The sequence below is a fragment of the Cervus elaphus genome, chromosome X (genome assembly GCF_910594005.1).
Source record: "Cervus elaphus chromosome X, mCerEla1.1, whole genome shotgun sequence".
Taxonomy (NCBI): domain Eukaryota; kingdom Metazoa; phylum Chordata; class Mammalia; order Artiodactyla; family Cervidae; genus Cervus; species Cervus elaphus.
Window position 1 is genome coordinate 154,150,089 of NC_057848.1, and position 18,666 is coordinate 154,168,754.

General features: G+C 44.2%; 2 protein-coding genes across 5 annotated transcripts in view; one reads left to right on the forward strand and one right to left on the reverse strand.

Annotated features, from left to right (window-relative positions):
• The first annotated feature begins 6,492 nt into the window (after positions 1-6,492).
• Positions 6,493-10,247, forward strand: KLHL34 (kelch like family member 34). Its single transcript, XM_043895768.1, has one exon. The coding sequence runs from the start codon at positions 6,568-6,570 to the stop codon at positions 8,524-8,526; it is 1,959 nt and encodes a 652-aa protein (XP_043751703.1). The 5' UTR covers positions 6,493-6,567; the 3' UTR covers positions 8,527-10,247.
• CNKSR2 (connector enhancer of kinase suppressor of Ras 2) overlaps positions 9,813-18,666 on the reverse strand; it is a 271,251-nt gene continuing 262,397 nt past the window's right edge. For all 4 annotated transcript variants that reach the window (XM_043895762.1, XM_043895760.1, XM_043895759.1 and 1 more), the window contains 2 exons: positions 14,229-14,425; positions 9,813-12,246 (listed from right to left, as the gene is read on the reverse strand). In XM_043895762.1, coding sequence (XP_043751697.1) covers positions 12,031-12,246; positions 14,229-14,425 — 413 coding nt within the window. In that variant the 3' untranslated portion in view covers positions 9,813-12,030. The remainder of the gene's footprint in view (positions 12,247-14,228; positions 14,426-18,666) is intronic.

An 18,666-nucleotide genomic window follows, 5' to 3' on the forward strand; every position in this document is an offset into this window, starting at 1 on the left:
GTAAGAAATGTGGAGACCTGGGTTCGATCCCTGGGTTGGGAAAATCCCCTGGAGAAGGGAAAGGCTACCCCCTCCAGTATTCTGGCCTGGAGAATTCCATGGACTGTATAGTCCATGGGGTCGTGAAGAGTTGGACACAACTGAGCGACTTTCACTTTTCATACCCATAAGGACAGGAAGATGGCTGATCTCCTGCATAACCCTTAGTCTGAACACCAACACAGAGCATCATTACCAGGCCACTGTGGTATCAGGTACACCCTCCAATTAACAGTCACAGGCTTTTATGATGTGCTCTGCTTACAAGGCCAGTTTGTAAAACTGTTCAATATTTACTATTAAACATCTGTACTACACAAACTTATTCATCATGGATTTTTGGCTGAAAGAATTGCTTTGTGAAAATCCCTTTCTGCTGTTTTTTAAAATCCAAGAACACGACTGCAAGGATACCCCGCTTGCCACTATTTTTCAGAGTCCTATGATAGGGGCTCTTGAAACGTGAATTCAAAGCCCTACTCTGCCCCTAAGTAAACGTGAGTGCCTTTGAGCAAGTGTTATGGGAGGATCCAGAGTAAAATCCCAGTAGGTCATGAACCTACTGATTGATCTCTCCCATGTGATGATTTTTCCTTTCTATCAGAGTATAAATTACTAATGAAAGGTGGCTTAAAAAGTCAATATATTGTACCAATTGATGCTTGCTATTAAATACCATAGTTCAAGGGTTATTCTATGCTTTTCTGTAAGGTTCTTGAGTATTTTCACTGAGGGAGAATTAACAATATATGTAAACTCTTCACTGAAAGTCGTTTTCTCATGGTATAGATGAACCTATTTGCAGGGAAGGAATAGAGATGCAGACTTAAAGAGAACAGACTTGTGGACACAGGGGAGGGAGGGGGTGGGACAAATTGGGAGGGTAGCACTGACATATATAACCACCATGTGCAAAACAGCTAGTGGGAAGCTGCGGTATAACACAGGGAGCCAGTTTGGTGCTCTGTGATGACCTAGAGGGTGGGAGGGAGGCTCAAGAGGGAGTGGATATTATATGTATATTTACAGCGATTCACAGTGTTGCAGAGCAGAAACTAACAAACACTGTAAAGCAATTATACTCCAATATTTTTTTTTAATTAAAAAAGAAAATTTTTCCAGGACTATGTATATTTCCCTAATGTATTCAGGGAGAATATCTATCTATGTTTATTATCTACAGTGTACCCAGTGCTATTAACACAGCCCTCAGTCCTGTCATGTGTATTCCTACGATGAGAAAGCTGAAACTGGGAGCCACACAAATTGTTCCAAGTCTAATGGCTTGAGGATGGTAGAGCCAAGATTTGTACCTGGGCACGCTGATCCCAGAGCCCACTCTTTTAACTCTGTACTAAACATATTTCTTTCTGTAGGTAAAAGCACAAAGGGATGAGTTGCTGACGAAGTCACAACTGGTCGCGAGGCTCAGAGGAATAAGAAGTCTCAATGAGAGGATAGGGACAGACTGGGATGAGAAACAAAGAGCACAGCAGGGCCACACCCTCAGGAATCTTACGTGGGTGGGAATGTGCCAAAGCTTGCCATCCTTCAGTTGGTCCACAGGGTCTACCTGGAGGGTGAGGGTTGGCAGATGCTAGATGACTGCTGGACTGCTGTCCTAGTGGACCACACAGGAATGAAAGTGTGTTCCAACCTCCTTCAGCACTTCAGTTAACTTGGTCCTGTGACCTGTCTGCATCTTTGGGGTCACCAGTCTGTAGCTATGCAGCCCCTGAGGACAAGTCTGTTCACTGCCTAATGGGCAATAGGCCTAGTCAGCATTTCGTGTTAAGCACTACTTGGGTAAGATGTGTCTGATCCTCATGATACCATCAACAGCTGATGCTCCTGGGACCACAGATATACCCATCCACTCTTCTCTTGAAGTGGGAATGCTGGGGCCTCAGGACCTCCCTAGATGTACACAGATGTTGCTGACTTTCTGTTAGTTCAATATGGTCACGGTAGATGTGATTAGTACCCACATTTTTTCCTGGTCACATAGTATCTTGGTCAGGGAACTAGATCCCACATGCTGTAACTAAGACCCGTGCAGCCAAAAAAAATAAAAATACATATAAAAAATTCTTAAACAGAAGAGTTAACCTGACAAAACTGTAGCTTAAATATCAAACAGCACATTTTAGAATGTTGTGGTTTTGAGAAAAAGTTCCCAATGTTATTATTATACAAATTCTTTTATTTTTTTCCGTCAAAAGTGCATTACAATGGATGGACCTTGAAAACATTATGCTAAGTCAAAGAAGTCAATCACCAGGAGACCATGTATTACATGATTCCATTTACATGAAATATCCAGAATCTATAGAGACAGAAAATAGAGCAGTGGTTGCTTAGGGCTTGGGGGACAGGTGGTACAGGGAAGTGAGAATTAAAGAGCATGGGGTTTCTTTCTGAGGTTATGAAAATGTTCCAAAATGAGATTCTGGAGATGTTTGCACAACTCTGGAAATATGCTAAGAACCATTGAATTGTACACTCTGATCAAGTTAATTGTGTATTATATGGACAATATCTCAACAAAGCTGTTACCATTGCAGATTACATTTGCAAAAAAAGTGTAAGTGTCCATTATACATGGATGTTTTTAGTTGTGGAATTTTTTCAACAAATACAATTATTTTAGAGGTGGGAACTATGGAATTTACATTTAGCTAGGTAGGGCCCATTCAGGGAATGTGGAGTGCCATGGTTGACTAGCACTGCTACTTTGATGTGGGAAGTGAGACGGGTGCTAGGAGAACTTTAGTTCTAGGCTCTGTCACAGGAGATGCAGATGTATGAAAGGGATGGTTGACAGCAGGTCACAGTCCTGACATGGGGTGAGGGGCTCAGAGAAAGGGCAGGGTCCCAACAGGCACACTGGAGTGTGTAGCTGGGCCTTTAGCAGAAGCCTGGCCATACAAAGTGGGGTGTGGAGGAGCTGCTGGAGCACCTGGGGCCATGCGTCCCAGGAGGAGGAGGAAGAGTAGTGTGTCCGACTAGATGCCAAGAGCCATGTGGGGCTGGTCTTGGTAAAGGACTAGGGATGTGGGACAGAGAGTTGAATGACACGGTCCAACCTTCTCTCACTTGTGGGCCACTCATGGTGAGCCACTTGATTCCTAGGGATGTTAGTTCTTGGCTGTATCAGGGGGTGTCTGCAACTGCAGCTGTGTGAAAGGAAGAAAGAGAAGCAGAAAGAAAGAAGTAATTGTCTTAAGTCAAGTCCCTCTTAACAGCCCTTTACTCCTCCCACTGACAGTGTCATTCCCTGTATCTGTTCAACTCACCATTACTTATGCCAAAGACTATGACGGGGATGGACATAAAAAGATCACGAAATAGTTCCCGGCCTCAAGAAGTTCATAGTCTAAAGGGGGAGGACAACTTATAAGCTGATTATTTTCAACAGACCAATCACATCCTACTTAATATTGCCAAGAAATTAAAATATTGATACTTTCCATAAATGCTACTCAAATGACAATAATGTTCTTGGATGGATTGGCAGTTTTAATACATTTTCTAAAGAAGACCTTGTAGACACATCTAATAGGAAAATTTTCTCACTTAACACAGTTCATTATATCCTCAATGGCAAAATATGTTAAAGTGGCATGTTGGGCTGGCGATGAACAGATACTTGTTTAAAACTGGATTTTTGATGTCAAGAGTTTAAAGTCTTCCACAGCATCCCTATTCTCAAGTAAGTGTGACATTTTGGATTCAAACTGAATGCATGCTGATGGACAGAGCTGATGGGATGTGTGGTTCAATTTGGGGGTTAAAAATACGCTGTTTTAAAAACTGTGCTTAAACTTCATCACTCTGAAATTTGGTTTAAATCAACTGACTGTGCCCTGCACTACTTTATTTTTATCATACACGAGGTCACATAATATAGGTCCAGACTCTGTAACTCAATATCCAAGTCACCCAGACAAGCCGTACTCCCTCTGGGGCTCATCAGCCACATTTTTAAAAAGAAAAACAAGAAATTGGGGGAGGAAAGGGAAAGGGTTTGGCTAAACGATGTCAAATATCCCTTCTAGCAAAATTCTATCAGGTTGAGTAAAGCCCATTTAACTTCACCATACAGATCTGTGCATAGTGAACCAAGCTGGTATTTTATTTTTGAGCTAAGAATTTTAGTACTGAAGAAAAGAAAAGAAAAACCTAAACCAACCAGCATCCTCTCCTCCCCCAATCCATCTGTAGCTCTACATTAGGAATTCAAATTGCAGTATTTTTAGCTTCTGGAGTTTAAGCAAGCCCTTAACCTGAGCCTCTGCCTGCATTTTATAATTTGTCTAATTTAATTCATACAACAGTTCCATCTTTGACCACAAAGCAAAATCATTTTACTTATTTTTATGTACTTCAAGAATTACTTCTAAGTGGAGACCTTGTAATACCAATGGCATACCAGGCAGAAAATGATAGAATTTTATCCTTCCTTGGCTTTTTTTTTTTTAATGAAATACAACCTCAACTGTAAGAAATGCAAGTCACTTCATTCAAAAGGTTTGCTTAAAATAGATTACCAGAGAGGTTGTATTAGAAAACAGAAAAATCAATTCTAGATGAAAGCAAAACACACAGAACCTTTCAAACTGGCAAGAAAGAGCAGTTATATTAATCGTTTAGTTCTTTAAGAGCAGCGTGCTGGAGATGGAGAAAGGCTTTCCTAATGTCTCAAGATTAGGGTGGTTTTAGCCATCATTTCTGTGCTTGGTGCACCTTATAAAAATAACTTCCTGAGGAGGGGCGCTTTGAAACTGCAGCCTCTGCCAGCTTTGCAACCTTATTGCCCATCATCACATCCCAGCACTGAGGACGGGGCGGGCCTTAATTAGATCAGAGCCTGGAAAGCCTGGAGCTTCCCCGGCGGCTCAGATGGTAAAGCATCTGCCCGCAATGAGGGAGACCGGGGCTCGACCCCTGAGTCAGGAAGATCCCCTGGAGAAAGGAATGGCTACCCACTCCAGTATTCTTGCCTGGAGAATTCCATGGACAGAGGAACCCGGTGGGCTACAGTCCATGGGGTCGCAAAGAGTCGGACACGACTGAGCGACTAATACACTGGAAAGTCGGGGAGAGAAACTGCAAAGACTTATTTTCTTAAAGGAAGTGGTCATTCAAAAGCAGAAAACCCAAGTCACCTACAGTTTCCTCGTCCACTTTGCCAAGGGATGGGCGAGGCAGGGTTTAAGAACAGGAAGGGAGAACTCAGCCGGGGTCGGGGAGCGAGGTGGGCGCAAACTCCCGAAAGCGGAGTGTGAGACAAGCCAGCGACCTCGGGAAGGGCGCAGAGTAGGCCCAGCATCACGCAAGGGTGAGTCCAGGTGAGGGGCGTGCGCCGGAGCGCCACTGGCTGGGAGCCTGGATTCGCCGGGGCAAGATTCCGGCCAGCGGCTCCTCTGCGCGTAGCGGGCTCCTGGGTGTCAGCGCGCAAAATCGCCGCTTAATCCCCGCTCCCGAAGGATTAATTAGGGCCTCCTTGAGGCAGAAAGCTGCGAGCCAGGGGCTTTTTTCCCAGCCACGGGAAAGCCCCGGCCATCAGTCCTCCGGCCCATCCGAGCGCCCCTCCCCAGACACCACCAAGCGCAGCGTCCCCGCGACTCGCGCCTCTCCGGTGAGCGCTCTCCGCACCCCCAGCCGGGTTACCGGGACCCCCTGGTGACCGGCGGCTTGACGGGTCACGAGAGTCATGTCCCAGGCCGGGCCGCTTCCTCCCGCGCCCTCGGTTCTCAGCCAGCAGCCGGGGAGCGGGGCGGGGCGCGCCAGGGAGGCCGAGGCCGCGCGCTATTCCTGTCACTGTGAGCTACTGGCATGTTATGTGTGGCGCCCAATCACGCCTCCGACCCGTCGCGCTGACCCGCGCCCCTCCTCCCTAATCCCCCAGGCTTTGATTTGATCCTCCGCGCGGAACAAGTTCACCCCCCCTGCCCCTTAGCTAGTTGTCCCCGGCCCTCGCCGGTGCCCGCAGAACCCTCCTTGTCCACCCCCCAGGAGGTCAGAGCCCTCGCCCCGCACTTCCCGGACAGCCCTCGTCCGGCCCCATCTGTGCATCTGGGCCGTCGGAGATCCAGCACCCCCCGGGAGTCAATCCACCGCAGCTCCGCCCTTCCAGGTGATGGTGCGCGGCCACTGCGGCCCCAGGCGCGCAGGTGTGGGCTCCCCAAACAGGGCCGGGGAGGGGGTTTTGGGCAACGCGCTGGCAGCCTCGGCAGCCGCCGAAACCGAACCCTGCACCTCCCGGAAAACTCCAAACTCGGCTCTCTCCGCTGCTAGGTGCTTCTGGAAATCGTTTCCCTACCAGATTTGCTCTGAGAAGGGTACGGGCAGATCTGCGGACCTGTATGAAGGAGGCCTGGGCTTTAAGCTGAGCAGGCAAAAATGGACCCCTGCTAGGGGCTCTTCGGCTCGCGCGGGGGGCCCGGGGGCTCCGTGTCCCGGGATGCCTCCGGCCGCGCCTGGCTGGCCCCAGCCCCGGCCCGGCCGCTTCCCGCCCTGGGCATCATGAGTTACTTCCTGTCTTACTGCAAAGCTCATGGCGGCTCGCTGCTCACCGGCTACCAGGCGCTGCGCGCCGAGGGCTTCCTGTGCGACGTGACGCTGGAGGCGGAGGGCAGCGAGTTCCCGGCGCACAGGTCGCTCCTCGCGTGTTCCAGCGACTACTTCAGGGCTCTGTTCAAGAGTCACACCCGGGAATCCCGGGCGAGCGTGATCCACCTGCACGTGCCGTCGGCGGCGGGCCTGCAGCGCCTGCTGGACTTCATCTACACCGCCTGGCTGCCTCTCTCCATGGACACAGTGGAGGACACGCTGGAGGCCGCCAGCTACCTGCAGGTCACCGAGGCCCTGGGGCTTTGCGGCCGCTACCTGGAGCGCCAGCTGGCCCCAGAGAACTGCTGCTTCGCCGCCAACGTGGCGGCTCGCTTTGGCCTGGCGCACACGCTGGGCGCGGCCGAACGCTGCATCGTGACCCACCTGAGGGAGCTGCTGGCGCGGGGCGCGGGCCCGGCCGGCCTTCTGGAGCTCAACCCCGCGTCGCTGAGGGCCGTGCTGGGTGCCCCTGACGTGGCGCGGGTGCCCGAGGCCCGGCTGCTGGGCCTGGCGCTGGCCTGGCTGCGGCAGGAGCCTGAGGCCGAACGCCTGGCCCACTGCACCCAGCTCCTTGAGCGGGTCCGCTTCGGCCTCGTGCCCGCCGACGTGCTGCGGCGCGTGTACTCGGGCTCCGGCCTCACCCTGCCCGCCCGGGTCAAGGGCCTCATCATCCAGGCCCTCAACTACCACACGTCGCCCTCCCGCCAGCCGCTCCTGCAGGGCGAGCAGACCAGCGTCCGGAGCCCTCAAACCCGCATCTTGTTGGTCGGGGGGCGCCGGGGGAGGGAGGTGGTGACTGAGGAAGTCGTGGTCCCCGCGCGGGCAGCCCGGGGCAGGGCCGCCGCGCCGGCGCCGGAGGAGGAGGAGGGAGAGGAGGAGGAGGAGGAGGAAGAGGAGCAGGTGGAGGAGGAGGAGTGGGAGCTCACCCAGGACGTGGTGGCCTTTGACGTGTACAACCACCGCTGGCGCAGCCTCACGCGGCTGCCTGCTCCGCTGCTGGGGCACAGCGTGTGTGTCGCGGGCAACTTCCTGTTCGTCCTGGGCGGGGAGAGCCCGTCGGGCGGCGCCTGCTCGCCCCCAGCCGACGGCCCGCGGGCTGTCACGGCCCAAGTGCACCGTTACGACCCGCGCTTCCACGTGTGGACGAGCGCGCCTCCTATGCGGGAAGCACGGGCCCACTTCTGGTGCGGCGCCGTGGGCGAGGGGCTCCTGGCCGTCGGGGGCCTGGGCGCGGGCGGCCAAGCGCTGGCTTCGGTGGAAATGTATGACCTGCGCCGGGACCGCTGGACGGCGGCCGGGGCACTGCCGCGGGCTCTGCACGGCCACGCGGGCGCCGTCGGGGACCGCGGCGTCGTGTACATCTCCGGGGGCAAGGCGGGGAGAGGCGACGGCGGCGCGAGCAGCCTCCGGGAGGTGTTCTCCCTGGCCCCCGGGGAGCAGGCGTGGAGCAAGAGAGCGCCCATGGGCACGGCCCGCTTCGGGCACCACATGGCCGCCCTGCGCGGGGCGGTGTTCGCCTTTCTGGGGCGCTACGAGCCCTTCTCCGAGATCGAGCGCTACGACCCCAGCACCGACCAGTGGACTCGGCTGCGGCCGCTACCCTACGACCGCTTTTGCTATGGGCTGGCTTTGGTGGAGGAGACGGTGCTGCTACTGGGCGGCCTCAAGTGGCGGGACTCACGCCAGGTGCCCACCCGCAACGTGGTGGGCTATGACCTCGACCTGGACCGCTGGGAGGACATTGGCTGCGCGCTGCCCTGGGCCTGGAGCGGCCTGCAGTGCGCGGTGCTGCAGCTGCCAGAGGGTGGGGACGAGCAGAGGGAGGGAGAGCCCGGGGAGACGCCGGATTTTGTGCTGGGCTTAATGGGTTAAGCAGCCTCCGAGCTAGGGAGGAGCAAGTCGTGGGCTTTTCCTAGGCTTGGCCAAAGAGAAACATTTGCCCTTATTCTGAGAATGGGAGACAGGAGGGATCAAATTTAGGATATGTGAATCATCTCCAGTGAGCTGGGGATTTCTAGAAATTCTCATGTTGGGCTGGAGATGGACTTTCGAAAATAAAATATGACCCCATTTTCCCTCTTGTACTTAAAAGTGTTTCCCAGGTTCTAAACAGTGATTATTTTTGTGCCAAACAGCCAAAAAACGTACCATAATAAGTTATATACCAGACCAGAAAATTGTTAGGTATAATGACTGTAATAAATGGTTCTAGAAGATGGCATTATCTGAATAAATAGTGAAGGGAAAGTGCCTTGGTTAAAAAACATGCAATCATTGTAGGGAGAACTATGATTTTATGATACAGAATCATGGTTATAGTTCTGCTCTGATTGTTTAATATAGATACGGAACTGAGAAAAAAAAATCTCCTAGAAAGCACTTTATTTTTATTTTTGGAGAAAATAACCTAGGTTACATTTTTCTGTACTTCATCCTTACTTACCCTAGTCTGCCTTTGCTCTGACTTTTGGCAGCTTATTGGTTTTAAGTTTTATTTGTACAGCCCTTAGCCATAATAATCCGGCTTCTCTGATTTAGTAGAACACTTAAAGGGGCTTCCTGGGTGGCGCTAGTGGTAAGAAAGCTGCCTGCCAATGCTGGAGACATAAGAGAAGCGGTTCTATCCCTGGGTTGGGATGATCCCCTGGAGGAGGAAATGGCAACCCACTCCGGTATTCTTGCCTGGAGAATCCCATGGACAGAGGAGCCTGGTGGGCTGCAGTCCATAGGGTCACACGGAGTCGGACATGACGTAAGCGACTCAGCAGCAGCAGCTAAGAAAGCCCCTATTTCTTTCATCCTCTTTAAATGTTCATTCTGCAGACACGCTGTAGCTAATACTTGTAAAAAAAATTTTTTTAAGTTTATTTTTGATGGTACCCTGCCTCCCAGACCCTCTACCCCACCTTCCCAAAAGAATCACAGAGAAAGGAAAGAGCAGCAGGTGAAATTTTAAAGTTTGTGTCAGGTAAATGGGAAACCAACTTGATTTTGCAGGATTTCAGAGAAGATTCTTGTATATACTGGACATTGCCTCTTCTGGCTTATACCACAGTGGAGTGACAAAGTTAAAACTTGTAACTGGGGGTGGTGGAGTGGCGTGTGATTTGGTCACAAAGAAATGTGATGTGGACTGCATGAATAAAATAGGTGCTTTATAAGGATTCATTAAGAGCTGAATTTATTTGACTTCAGTTTACAGTGCTGCCTCTCTCCTAGATTTGAAACTAATGCAATAAAATGTACAGATATATAGCGTTAAAGGTCTCTTTCATGCTAAGCTAGCCACGAGTCTTTTAAAATTCATTAGTTTACTTTTTACCATTTAAAACAACAGAGCCAACTTCACCAAAATAAAAGCCGCTTAGTAGCAACACAGCTAGTCTTTCCATCAACTGCTCGCTGTTGACAGGGGCACAATCTGGCCACTGTATCCACGACACATCCATCAGGTACAGATATTTTTAAGTAAATGTACACATTTGGTCTAGTAAACATCAACAAGTCTAAACACCTGTAACAAGCACACTTCATTTTAGGACAAGAGGTTTCTTTTTTTTTTTTTTTGCTTTTTGTTTTTGTTTTGTTTTTTACATATACAAAATCCCACAAATTTAATGTGCGTCAATATTCATGCAGTAAATAAATGTTTTTACAAATTGGTTTTTTTAAATGATAAAAATATTACACTGGACCCCAAATTCCATACAAACATTAATACATGATTTCTCATCCACTTTGACTAAATATAGGATTACTGAAAATGTGCTGTAGAAAGGCCACTCTCCTGTACAGTTGTGCAAAGTCTGCAAAACGATAGTGATTCAATGGTGGTTTCAAAAGCAAAGAAAAAGATCCTCGCTGTGGAGTTTTTACTTTCTTCTCTACAGCAAAAATAGTCACTGGCAAATATCTGAACTCTTAGAGATGAAAGTACATTCACTGAGCTGTACAGGCAACAGTATAAAGCTGATTAGAAGTAGATTTCAGGATATAGAAGAGGAAAGGAGGGTCTCTTCCTCCTTCTAAAGAAAAAAAAACAAAACCAAAACCCAGCAAATTGTGACTTGTACGTTATGCAGCCAGACACTAAAAAGCAGCACAGTCATTATCATGCTGTGATCACTTTTCAAAAATGAGATGCTTATAAATGGAAATATATGAAGAGGATTTTTTCATAGACTTTATCCACTCTATAGAACAAATCATGAAACTAGGAAAAACCTCTAAAAATGGTTTGTCTCGTATAGTTCAATATAATATCTCTCTGAATGACCATCATCCTCTTGCTCCTCAGGAGAGAGGTACATTTCTCTTTTTCAACATTGTTTTCTATATTAGAACACACATCAGCCTGTAACCAAACATATTTTACTTCCCTGCCTGAAGTATAATTACATAAGTTTCACTAACGGACTAGGGGGAAAATTGGACACTAACTGGGAAGTTGATTCATTTCCGTTTATACTTTGTAGGTTTTTAGGAGTTGGAGTTTAAAAACATGAGTTTGGGCTGAAATTATATATATATATATATGTTAGCTGCCTTTCTGGGTGAGTTAAGTGTGTTTTAAAAAATTCATTCTCAAATTCCTCTGTACACAATCAGCATTTCATCACTACAAAAATAAAGGAAGATTTAAACCAAGAAAATAAAGCAGCTCTATCTTCAATTTTGGTCTCAGTTACAAAAACATCTTACAAAGCTTTGCCCTGATACACCATTGAGTGTCCCCATGGATATGGAATAGTATTTCCATTAACCAGCTTTCACAAGTTAATAGACTATTAAGACGAATATTTGATACCTGAACTTTTCTTATGTTGATGCTCTTCTATTTTGCTTAACTCTTGTATGTATGCGCATCTACATTTCACAAAAATAAAACTACAGCATTAAACTTTGTGCAATGTTTAAGAAAATTCTTAGAACATTTTAATAAATATAAAAAAGGTTTAAATTCTTTCCCACCCACAAGGATGTCTGCACCTGAAAAAATGTGATTTAGTTTTGAAGTCTTGTTTATATAAAATTAACTTAAAGGGAGAAAAGATGACCTTAGATAGAAAACTGCCTTTTTGTTTTTTTTTCCTACTTGAAGACCACCTGTCTTCAGGGTTGTTTGCAAAAGTTAATTTTGAATCATTGAAGACAGTTGATTTTGCACATGGTAAACATAAGCTGAGCACTAACTGCATATAAAATATACAAATGCTCATTAAAGACAGTGGTATTATGACCATATAGGGTTTGTTTCATATAATGGTAACATTAAAGTATAGCTTGTCAACGTGTCCCACACGTTGATATAAAAACTACCTTATATACTTGTTCAAAGTACCAGAAGGTACCAAATGGCCAGAGGGCACAATACACTTACACATGCGTTTCAATGTATGAATGAGTGTGTGTGAGAGAGGAAGTGATTACATCTACTTCAGAAGAAATACTTAATGGGTCATTTGAGGTTGTGTTTTGACAGATATCCAAGAAAAGATCGAGGTACATCTGCTTCCACTGCTGGAATTCTTTCGATGTCAAGTCTGGATTGTCTAGGACTTTATCGATAATGGCTACTTCCCCTTCTCTGGCCTGAAAAACAAAAGGATTCAAGAGTTACAAAAGGATAGAATTTTTTTCAAATTTAAACTAAAGAGTTAATACGCAAAAGCCCAGAAGAAACAGCTCTGTTATACTCAAACTCAGGCTTCCCTGGCTTACCTCGGGCTTACCTAGCTCAGACGGAAAAGCATCTGCCTGCAATGCGGGAGACCTGGGTTCGATCCCTGGGTCAGGAAGAGCCCCTGGAGAAGGAAATGGCAACCCACTCCAGTACTCTTACCTGGAAAATTCCATGGATGGAGGAGGCTGGTAGGCTACAGTCCATGGGATTGCAGAGTCGGACACGACTGAACAACTTCACTGGTTCACTGGATACTCAAACTCACTATTTAGACTGAAATCCTCAGGTACTTTTTTCTACATGCAGGCACTCTGTATGGTTTACTTTTCCTTCAGGGCCTATCCTGTTTCCCATCTCTGCCTATGGAAACTTTTCCTCATCCTTTAATATCCAGTTCATATGCCTCTCATTTCTTCAAGCCTTCCTTAAACAACTGAAAAAATGTTTTCTCCTTCATTTTTATAAGTCCCCATTATGCTTGATCACTGCTGTTGAGTGGGCTTACCACATTGTGTCTTGAGTTACTTTTGTATTGTCCTATCTCCTTGTGCTAGATGCTCAGTTGGCAGTTTGGACCTGAATGAGAATGGGGGCTCCATGAAGTGGGAGGTGATAAGGGTATCTCTGGACCTTAGTTGGGCACCAGAATTATTCTTATGTATATTAAAGCTCTTTAAAAAATTTTGGTCTTAGTTATCAAAAGGTCATTAAGTTGTCCCATGGATTTGCAACAGCATTCACATGAATATCAACTGAGAGCTAACTGATTATGAGAGCTTGGCTGCTGGCTACCAGAAGTTTTTTCAAATCATGCATTTCCTATTCTGTTGATCTCTTCGGTTGTTTAGTCGCTAAGTCATGTTCAACTCTTTTGCGACCTCAAGGACTGTAGCCTACCAGGCTCTTTCTTCCATGGAACTTTCCAGGCAAGAATGCTGGAGTGGCAGCCATTTCCTTCTCCAGGGGATCTCCTCGACCCAGGGATCAAACCTGTGTCAACCTGCACTGGAAGGCGGATTCTTTACCACTGACCACCAGAGAAGCCCAGGATCTCTTTGGTACTCTGTTTCAAAATTATGACACCTCAGCAGTAGCCTATGGATCTGAAATATTTTCCAAAGAAACTCTCTGACCTTCTATTTCTTGAAATGACTGCATCACAAACTCGGTATGACAGTTCTTTTCTGTTTTTGAGTTTTTCAGGGTGCATGGTCTGATTAGGGAGAATATGTATGGCAGGCCCTCTCCACTGAGACACACAGTGAGGGGGCTGACTTTTCTGGCTCCTTCTTCAACTTCCTGCCTGTTTCCCTTTCCTCACAACCTCCTCCCCAATCTGGGGGTGGCATAAGAAGACTGGAGACAATGTAAGTGCTTATGGAAATGTATAAGAAAAAAGTGACATGTGAGTTGGGAACTGCTAATGTATACAGCACAATTACAAAATTTCCACATGGAATATGAAACAATGTGGCTTCACTCCAAATGTGCTACAAGACATATTCATAAAATATCTCAAACCCTTTTAGCACCCACTCCTGCATGAATGCTGTGCTCTTTTAATAACTGTATCAATTCTACAACATGGCATATTTATCCTAGGAAAACAAAAGACTGAGGAATAACACTAGCCCTGCATTTTTGGACAAAAAAAAATTAATTACATCCTGTTTTCTCCTAGAACTAAGTCACATAACATGTAGTCTGTGCATGCTCTGAGATGTTAATAATAAAGTTAAGATTATTTCCTTTTGGCCAAATACACTTATTACATTCATTCTATTTATCCCCCTCCCATTTTGTATTTTGTCCCTTAGAGTATCTGATAATCGATTTTGAGTTCAGGAATGAATCTCTTAAAATGAATGTCTCCTTCCATTTCATATCTTACCTTTAAAGTGCTTTTGAGAATTCTCAGCCTGTGTAGTTTTTCATTCATCACAGGATCATTACATCTCTTTATAAATGATAGTTTGTATTCCATCTTAGTTGAAATGCGATGTTCTCCCAGAGGCGACAGACTGGCTTGCTCCAATGCCCTGTATAAATCTTGCAAAGAGTCTCCTAACTTTTCTTCCCTACTTTCACCTGCAATGTCCAAAAAAAAAAAGAAACAAAAAAAACAAAAAAAAAAACAGAGAAATATGAATCCAGTGTAATACAGTGATTTGACACTCCAAAAATCTACTAAACAAACAAACAAAAAATATCTGAGAAACGGAATAATGAATGATTGGGAAAACACTATTACATTAAAAAAAGAAAAACAACCCATCAAACCCACAGTTGCTAGTTATATTGGGTAAGACTAGCTACAGGCAGCCAATTGTTTTAGAATAATCAATTAATAGGATGCTTTAACAAAATACTCTCTTAATAAATAGCAAATCATTGTACATATCTTGAGTCCATTAAATTCAAAGAGTTACAGTACAAAAGGTACACAACACAGAAACAATTCTGAACATAATTTAACATTTTAAAACAGTAATGAATATCCCTTATCATTATACTGATAAGCATAGATGTGCTAAGTAACAGAGCTCTCCTGGTTTAGCAATAATAAATGAACTAAGTTTTACATTTTTCTAGAATTCATAAGATGGAATGGCATTCGCTGGAGTATATATGATTGTAAAAATCTTCCAAAAGTATGCTGTAGAGGATTATTAGGTTTCATGTGACAGCCATAGTAATGCCTGCCACACTGTAAATATAGTAAATGATCATAAATTATCATCAATGATAATGCTTTAATTAGAATGACATGTGGGAATGTTTATATGCAAATGTAAGTAAAAATCTGGCAAGTATTGAAGGAAGCTACTTAACATTTGAAAGACTAAGGAAGAAAACACTCCAATTAAATATTTTTGAGAAAGAAAAAAAAAAGATCTGGTTCAGGAAAGCATCTTGAATCTATTTGAGCAAATCAAACTACCATATTATTCTTGAATTGTCTGACTACTGATGTATTTTTCTCAATGATAAACAAAGATTAACTTGGATTTTGCTTGGATTGGCAGATAGGATTAGGGTTATATCACATTTCCTTTAATAGAGAGCCAAAGAGTCCTATTTGAGGAATGCTAATTACACTGGCCCAAAAAGTAAATATGGAATATCATTCATTCCACCTGGTCCATGTGAATATTTTAGGCTTTCTGACACAGTTAAAAATAAAAATAAAAAGACACCCTAATTGGTAATAATGTAAACATTTATATGTGTCAGGCACTAGGGTAAATGCTTAACATTCATGATCTCATTTAATCCTCATAGCAGTACCAGGAGGAGATCTATTTGATTTTAATTTTCTAGCAGGGAAGTACCTTGCTCAAGGTCACATTTACTAAGTGGTGGAGTTGGAATTTCAACTGAGCAGTCTGGCTCCAGAATTCATGATTTTAACAAGAATTCTAGACTGCCAGTTTTGTCAGGAACCATTTGAACTGTGTATTAAACAGGAGGTGTTAATGAATTTGCGAGATGCTTAAAATGCAGCATTAAAAAAAAATTTTTTTAGAGTGTACCTAAAACTTCCCCCAAAGCCCACAAACATAGTACCTTAACTTGAAGGGATCACCTTTAGGAAGAAAAAGTGACTTCATTTAAGTTTCATATTCATTTTTTACTTTCCTGCTAAGGTTAGCAACTATTGGTAAGTATGATTATTGAGTTCTCTCATTAGAAAGTCCTTTGTTATCAGCACCGGCTACCACTATTCTCTACAACAAACTTTAACTTCCTAGTCATGTATCTAAGTTAGAACTATAATCTAAAAGTACAAAAAAAGAAAACCCTTTAAACAACAGTTTTTTCACTTTCTGTTGCCTCATCCTTCAATGTTTGCACCACCTAGAGGATTCTGAGGGGCTGGGTTGGGGGTACAGAGGACTGTAAAAAGAGGAACTAACTGCCTTGTGGGCTAAGAAGGTTGAAGTGAGATAAGGAATTTTAAACAGAACGGTTTGGAGCCAGGAAGGCACAAAATCAGAAGGTCATTCAGTGTAAAACTAAATGGAGTTGTAAAAACAAGGATACATTTGAACAGCATAATTCCATTTCATAAAATCATAGGCCAGGAAAGAACCCTGAGGAATTATTTAGTAGTTATCATTATTTTTGCCTCAAGGCAAGACTGCATCTTAAGCCAGAAGAATTTCATAAAGCAGAGGGTGGGGGAGAAATTGGAGCGCTAACAGATGTGAATTATAGTAGTCTAGGTTTCATGTAGCCTAATGTATTATTCGTTTTTCAGTTCTTAAAGGAAGGTAAAGAAAAAAGGAATTCAAATAATAGTTTTAGGATTTAAGGGAGGCAGAAATATTTCCACATAGTAAATTTTTAAGATAACCTTCTTCCATATTACCTAACACTGTAAGGAGTATATATTTTGTTGAAAAAACATTCTTACCCAGTTTTCTTTCTCCTCAATTCTTAAAGTTTGTGGAATATTGAGTCACATGCTGGATTATAAAATAAAATTTCAATGTAGTTTTATTTCAAGAATGGTAAAGATTTAATATAAAAAATGACAAACATGACTTAACACTGAAAGCTTTTTTTTCTTCTTGCCTAAGGGAGGGGGGAGGAGGAAAGCGTTCAACCAAAGTACAACATATAATTCTACAAAGAATCTGGTTTGACAGCTGTAAGGAGAATCAAGCATGGATTTATCTCTGGGCAGCACATATGAACAGGGAATCACAAAGAGACAGAACAGAGAAACATTTCCAAGCTATGAATGGAATAGAGATATTAAAGATAAGTCAGGCCTCCTTCCCCCACCCCTACACACCATACACATATGCGACACAAGACACAGTGGTGGGGTGAGGAAGATGAAGGATTGAGATGCCAGGCTCCTACAAAATGCCACCAATTACTAAACATTTTAAAACTAGACAAAGAGTCTCTTTATTTTCAGAGGAAGGGGGTGAGGGCCGGAGTCACATTAGAAATCTGATTCACTGTGCTCAACAGTCAAAACAACACAGAACTCAACATTCAAGACAAAAACAGACCTTTATTTTCTTTTATAATTTTCAAACTGGTTTCCTTGATTTTTTTTTCTTAGATGAATACCAATTAACTCAATTGGGGCTACTGCTGCAACTGAAAATGTGAAAGCACCTTTACTTCTTCTTTTTGCCCTCTTCTTCTTTGTCTCCTTCTCTTCTGGTTTCTCTTTTAAACCCTTGCTTTTCTTCTCCTAGAAGAGGCTTGCTTTGGAAGAGGAGGCAAGCACTTGGTCAGGTCTGCTTCCTGATTGACTTTCTTTCAGTATGCCAGTTCAGTCATGGGAACACTGGCCCCAAGCCCAGCTCTTTCCGAATTTGAATGGATGGTTTCTGAAAGTTGGTAAAGTGTAGAAAACCACATGCAAACCACAGGACATATAGAGGAACCTTCTGTGATTCCTCAAGAGGAAGTGTATCCCTGATACAATGAAATTTAAATTTGTATCAAATTGATTCAGAAATTCTGGGTCTACGCAGGAGTAAATTTGCCCTCAAATCACATTTACATTTATAACATAGAAATCAGTCCTGTGTCAGATGACACACTTTTCTATATCAATTTTACCAAAGTGAAGAGAACATATAAAGTTCTCTTTCCTATATAAAATTTCATTGATAGATTTGAGGATCCCAATGAAGTTATGGATAACTTGTATTCTGAGCCAAGGGAGGACTCGTTTCTGGCTGTGTCATAGTGGCAGGGCTAGAAGATCCTCTTTATCATTTCGTTTATACTCTAGCTACACCAAGAAACACTGTGACTCTAAGAAATGCACTGAGCATCAGTATAGTTGTGTCTGGCTCCTTCAGGTTGCATATGACCTCCAGGCAGTGATAAAGAAAAGCTCAATTAAAAGATTAGCCAATAGAAAATAATAGTTTGTTGGAACTTTCTTGAAAAGGCTTATTAGCAGATGATAATGCATTCCTCAAACACTGCAGGATGCTTGACATATTTCCTTACATTCGTGCCCAGTGGTTTTTAAACTTTTTCGATTGTATACCCTTTTCAGTTAAAACACTTCTGTTGATAAATATTCAATATATGTATTACTCTATATTAATAGATATAATAAGATAGACGCAGAAGAGATATTCGAGAAAATGAGATATGAAACCTGAGGAGAAATCCCAGTGTTTTTTCGTCCTGTACCTCACTCCATGTGTACCTTCTTTAGAGACCTAGACTGTGACTTTCCCTGAGTGCATATGCCTTGCTCTCTTTGCATTTCCCAATCTTTTATAGGACATGGTGTCTGATGAACCCAATGTTTAAACTGAGCGAGGATTTTCTTCACTTTAGAC

Coding starts and splice junctions, on each gene's coding strand:
- KLHL34 (XM_043895768.1), top strand. CDS start 6,568: ATGAGTTACTTCCTGTCTTACTGCAAAGCTCATGGCGGCTCGCTGCTC.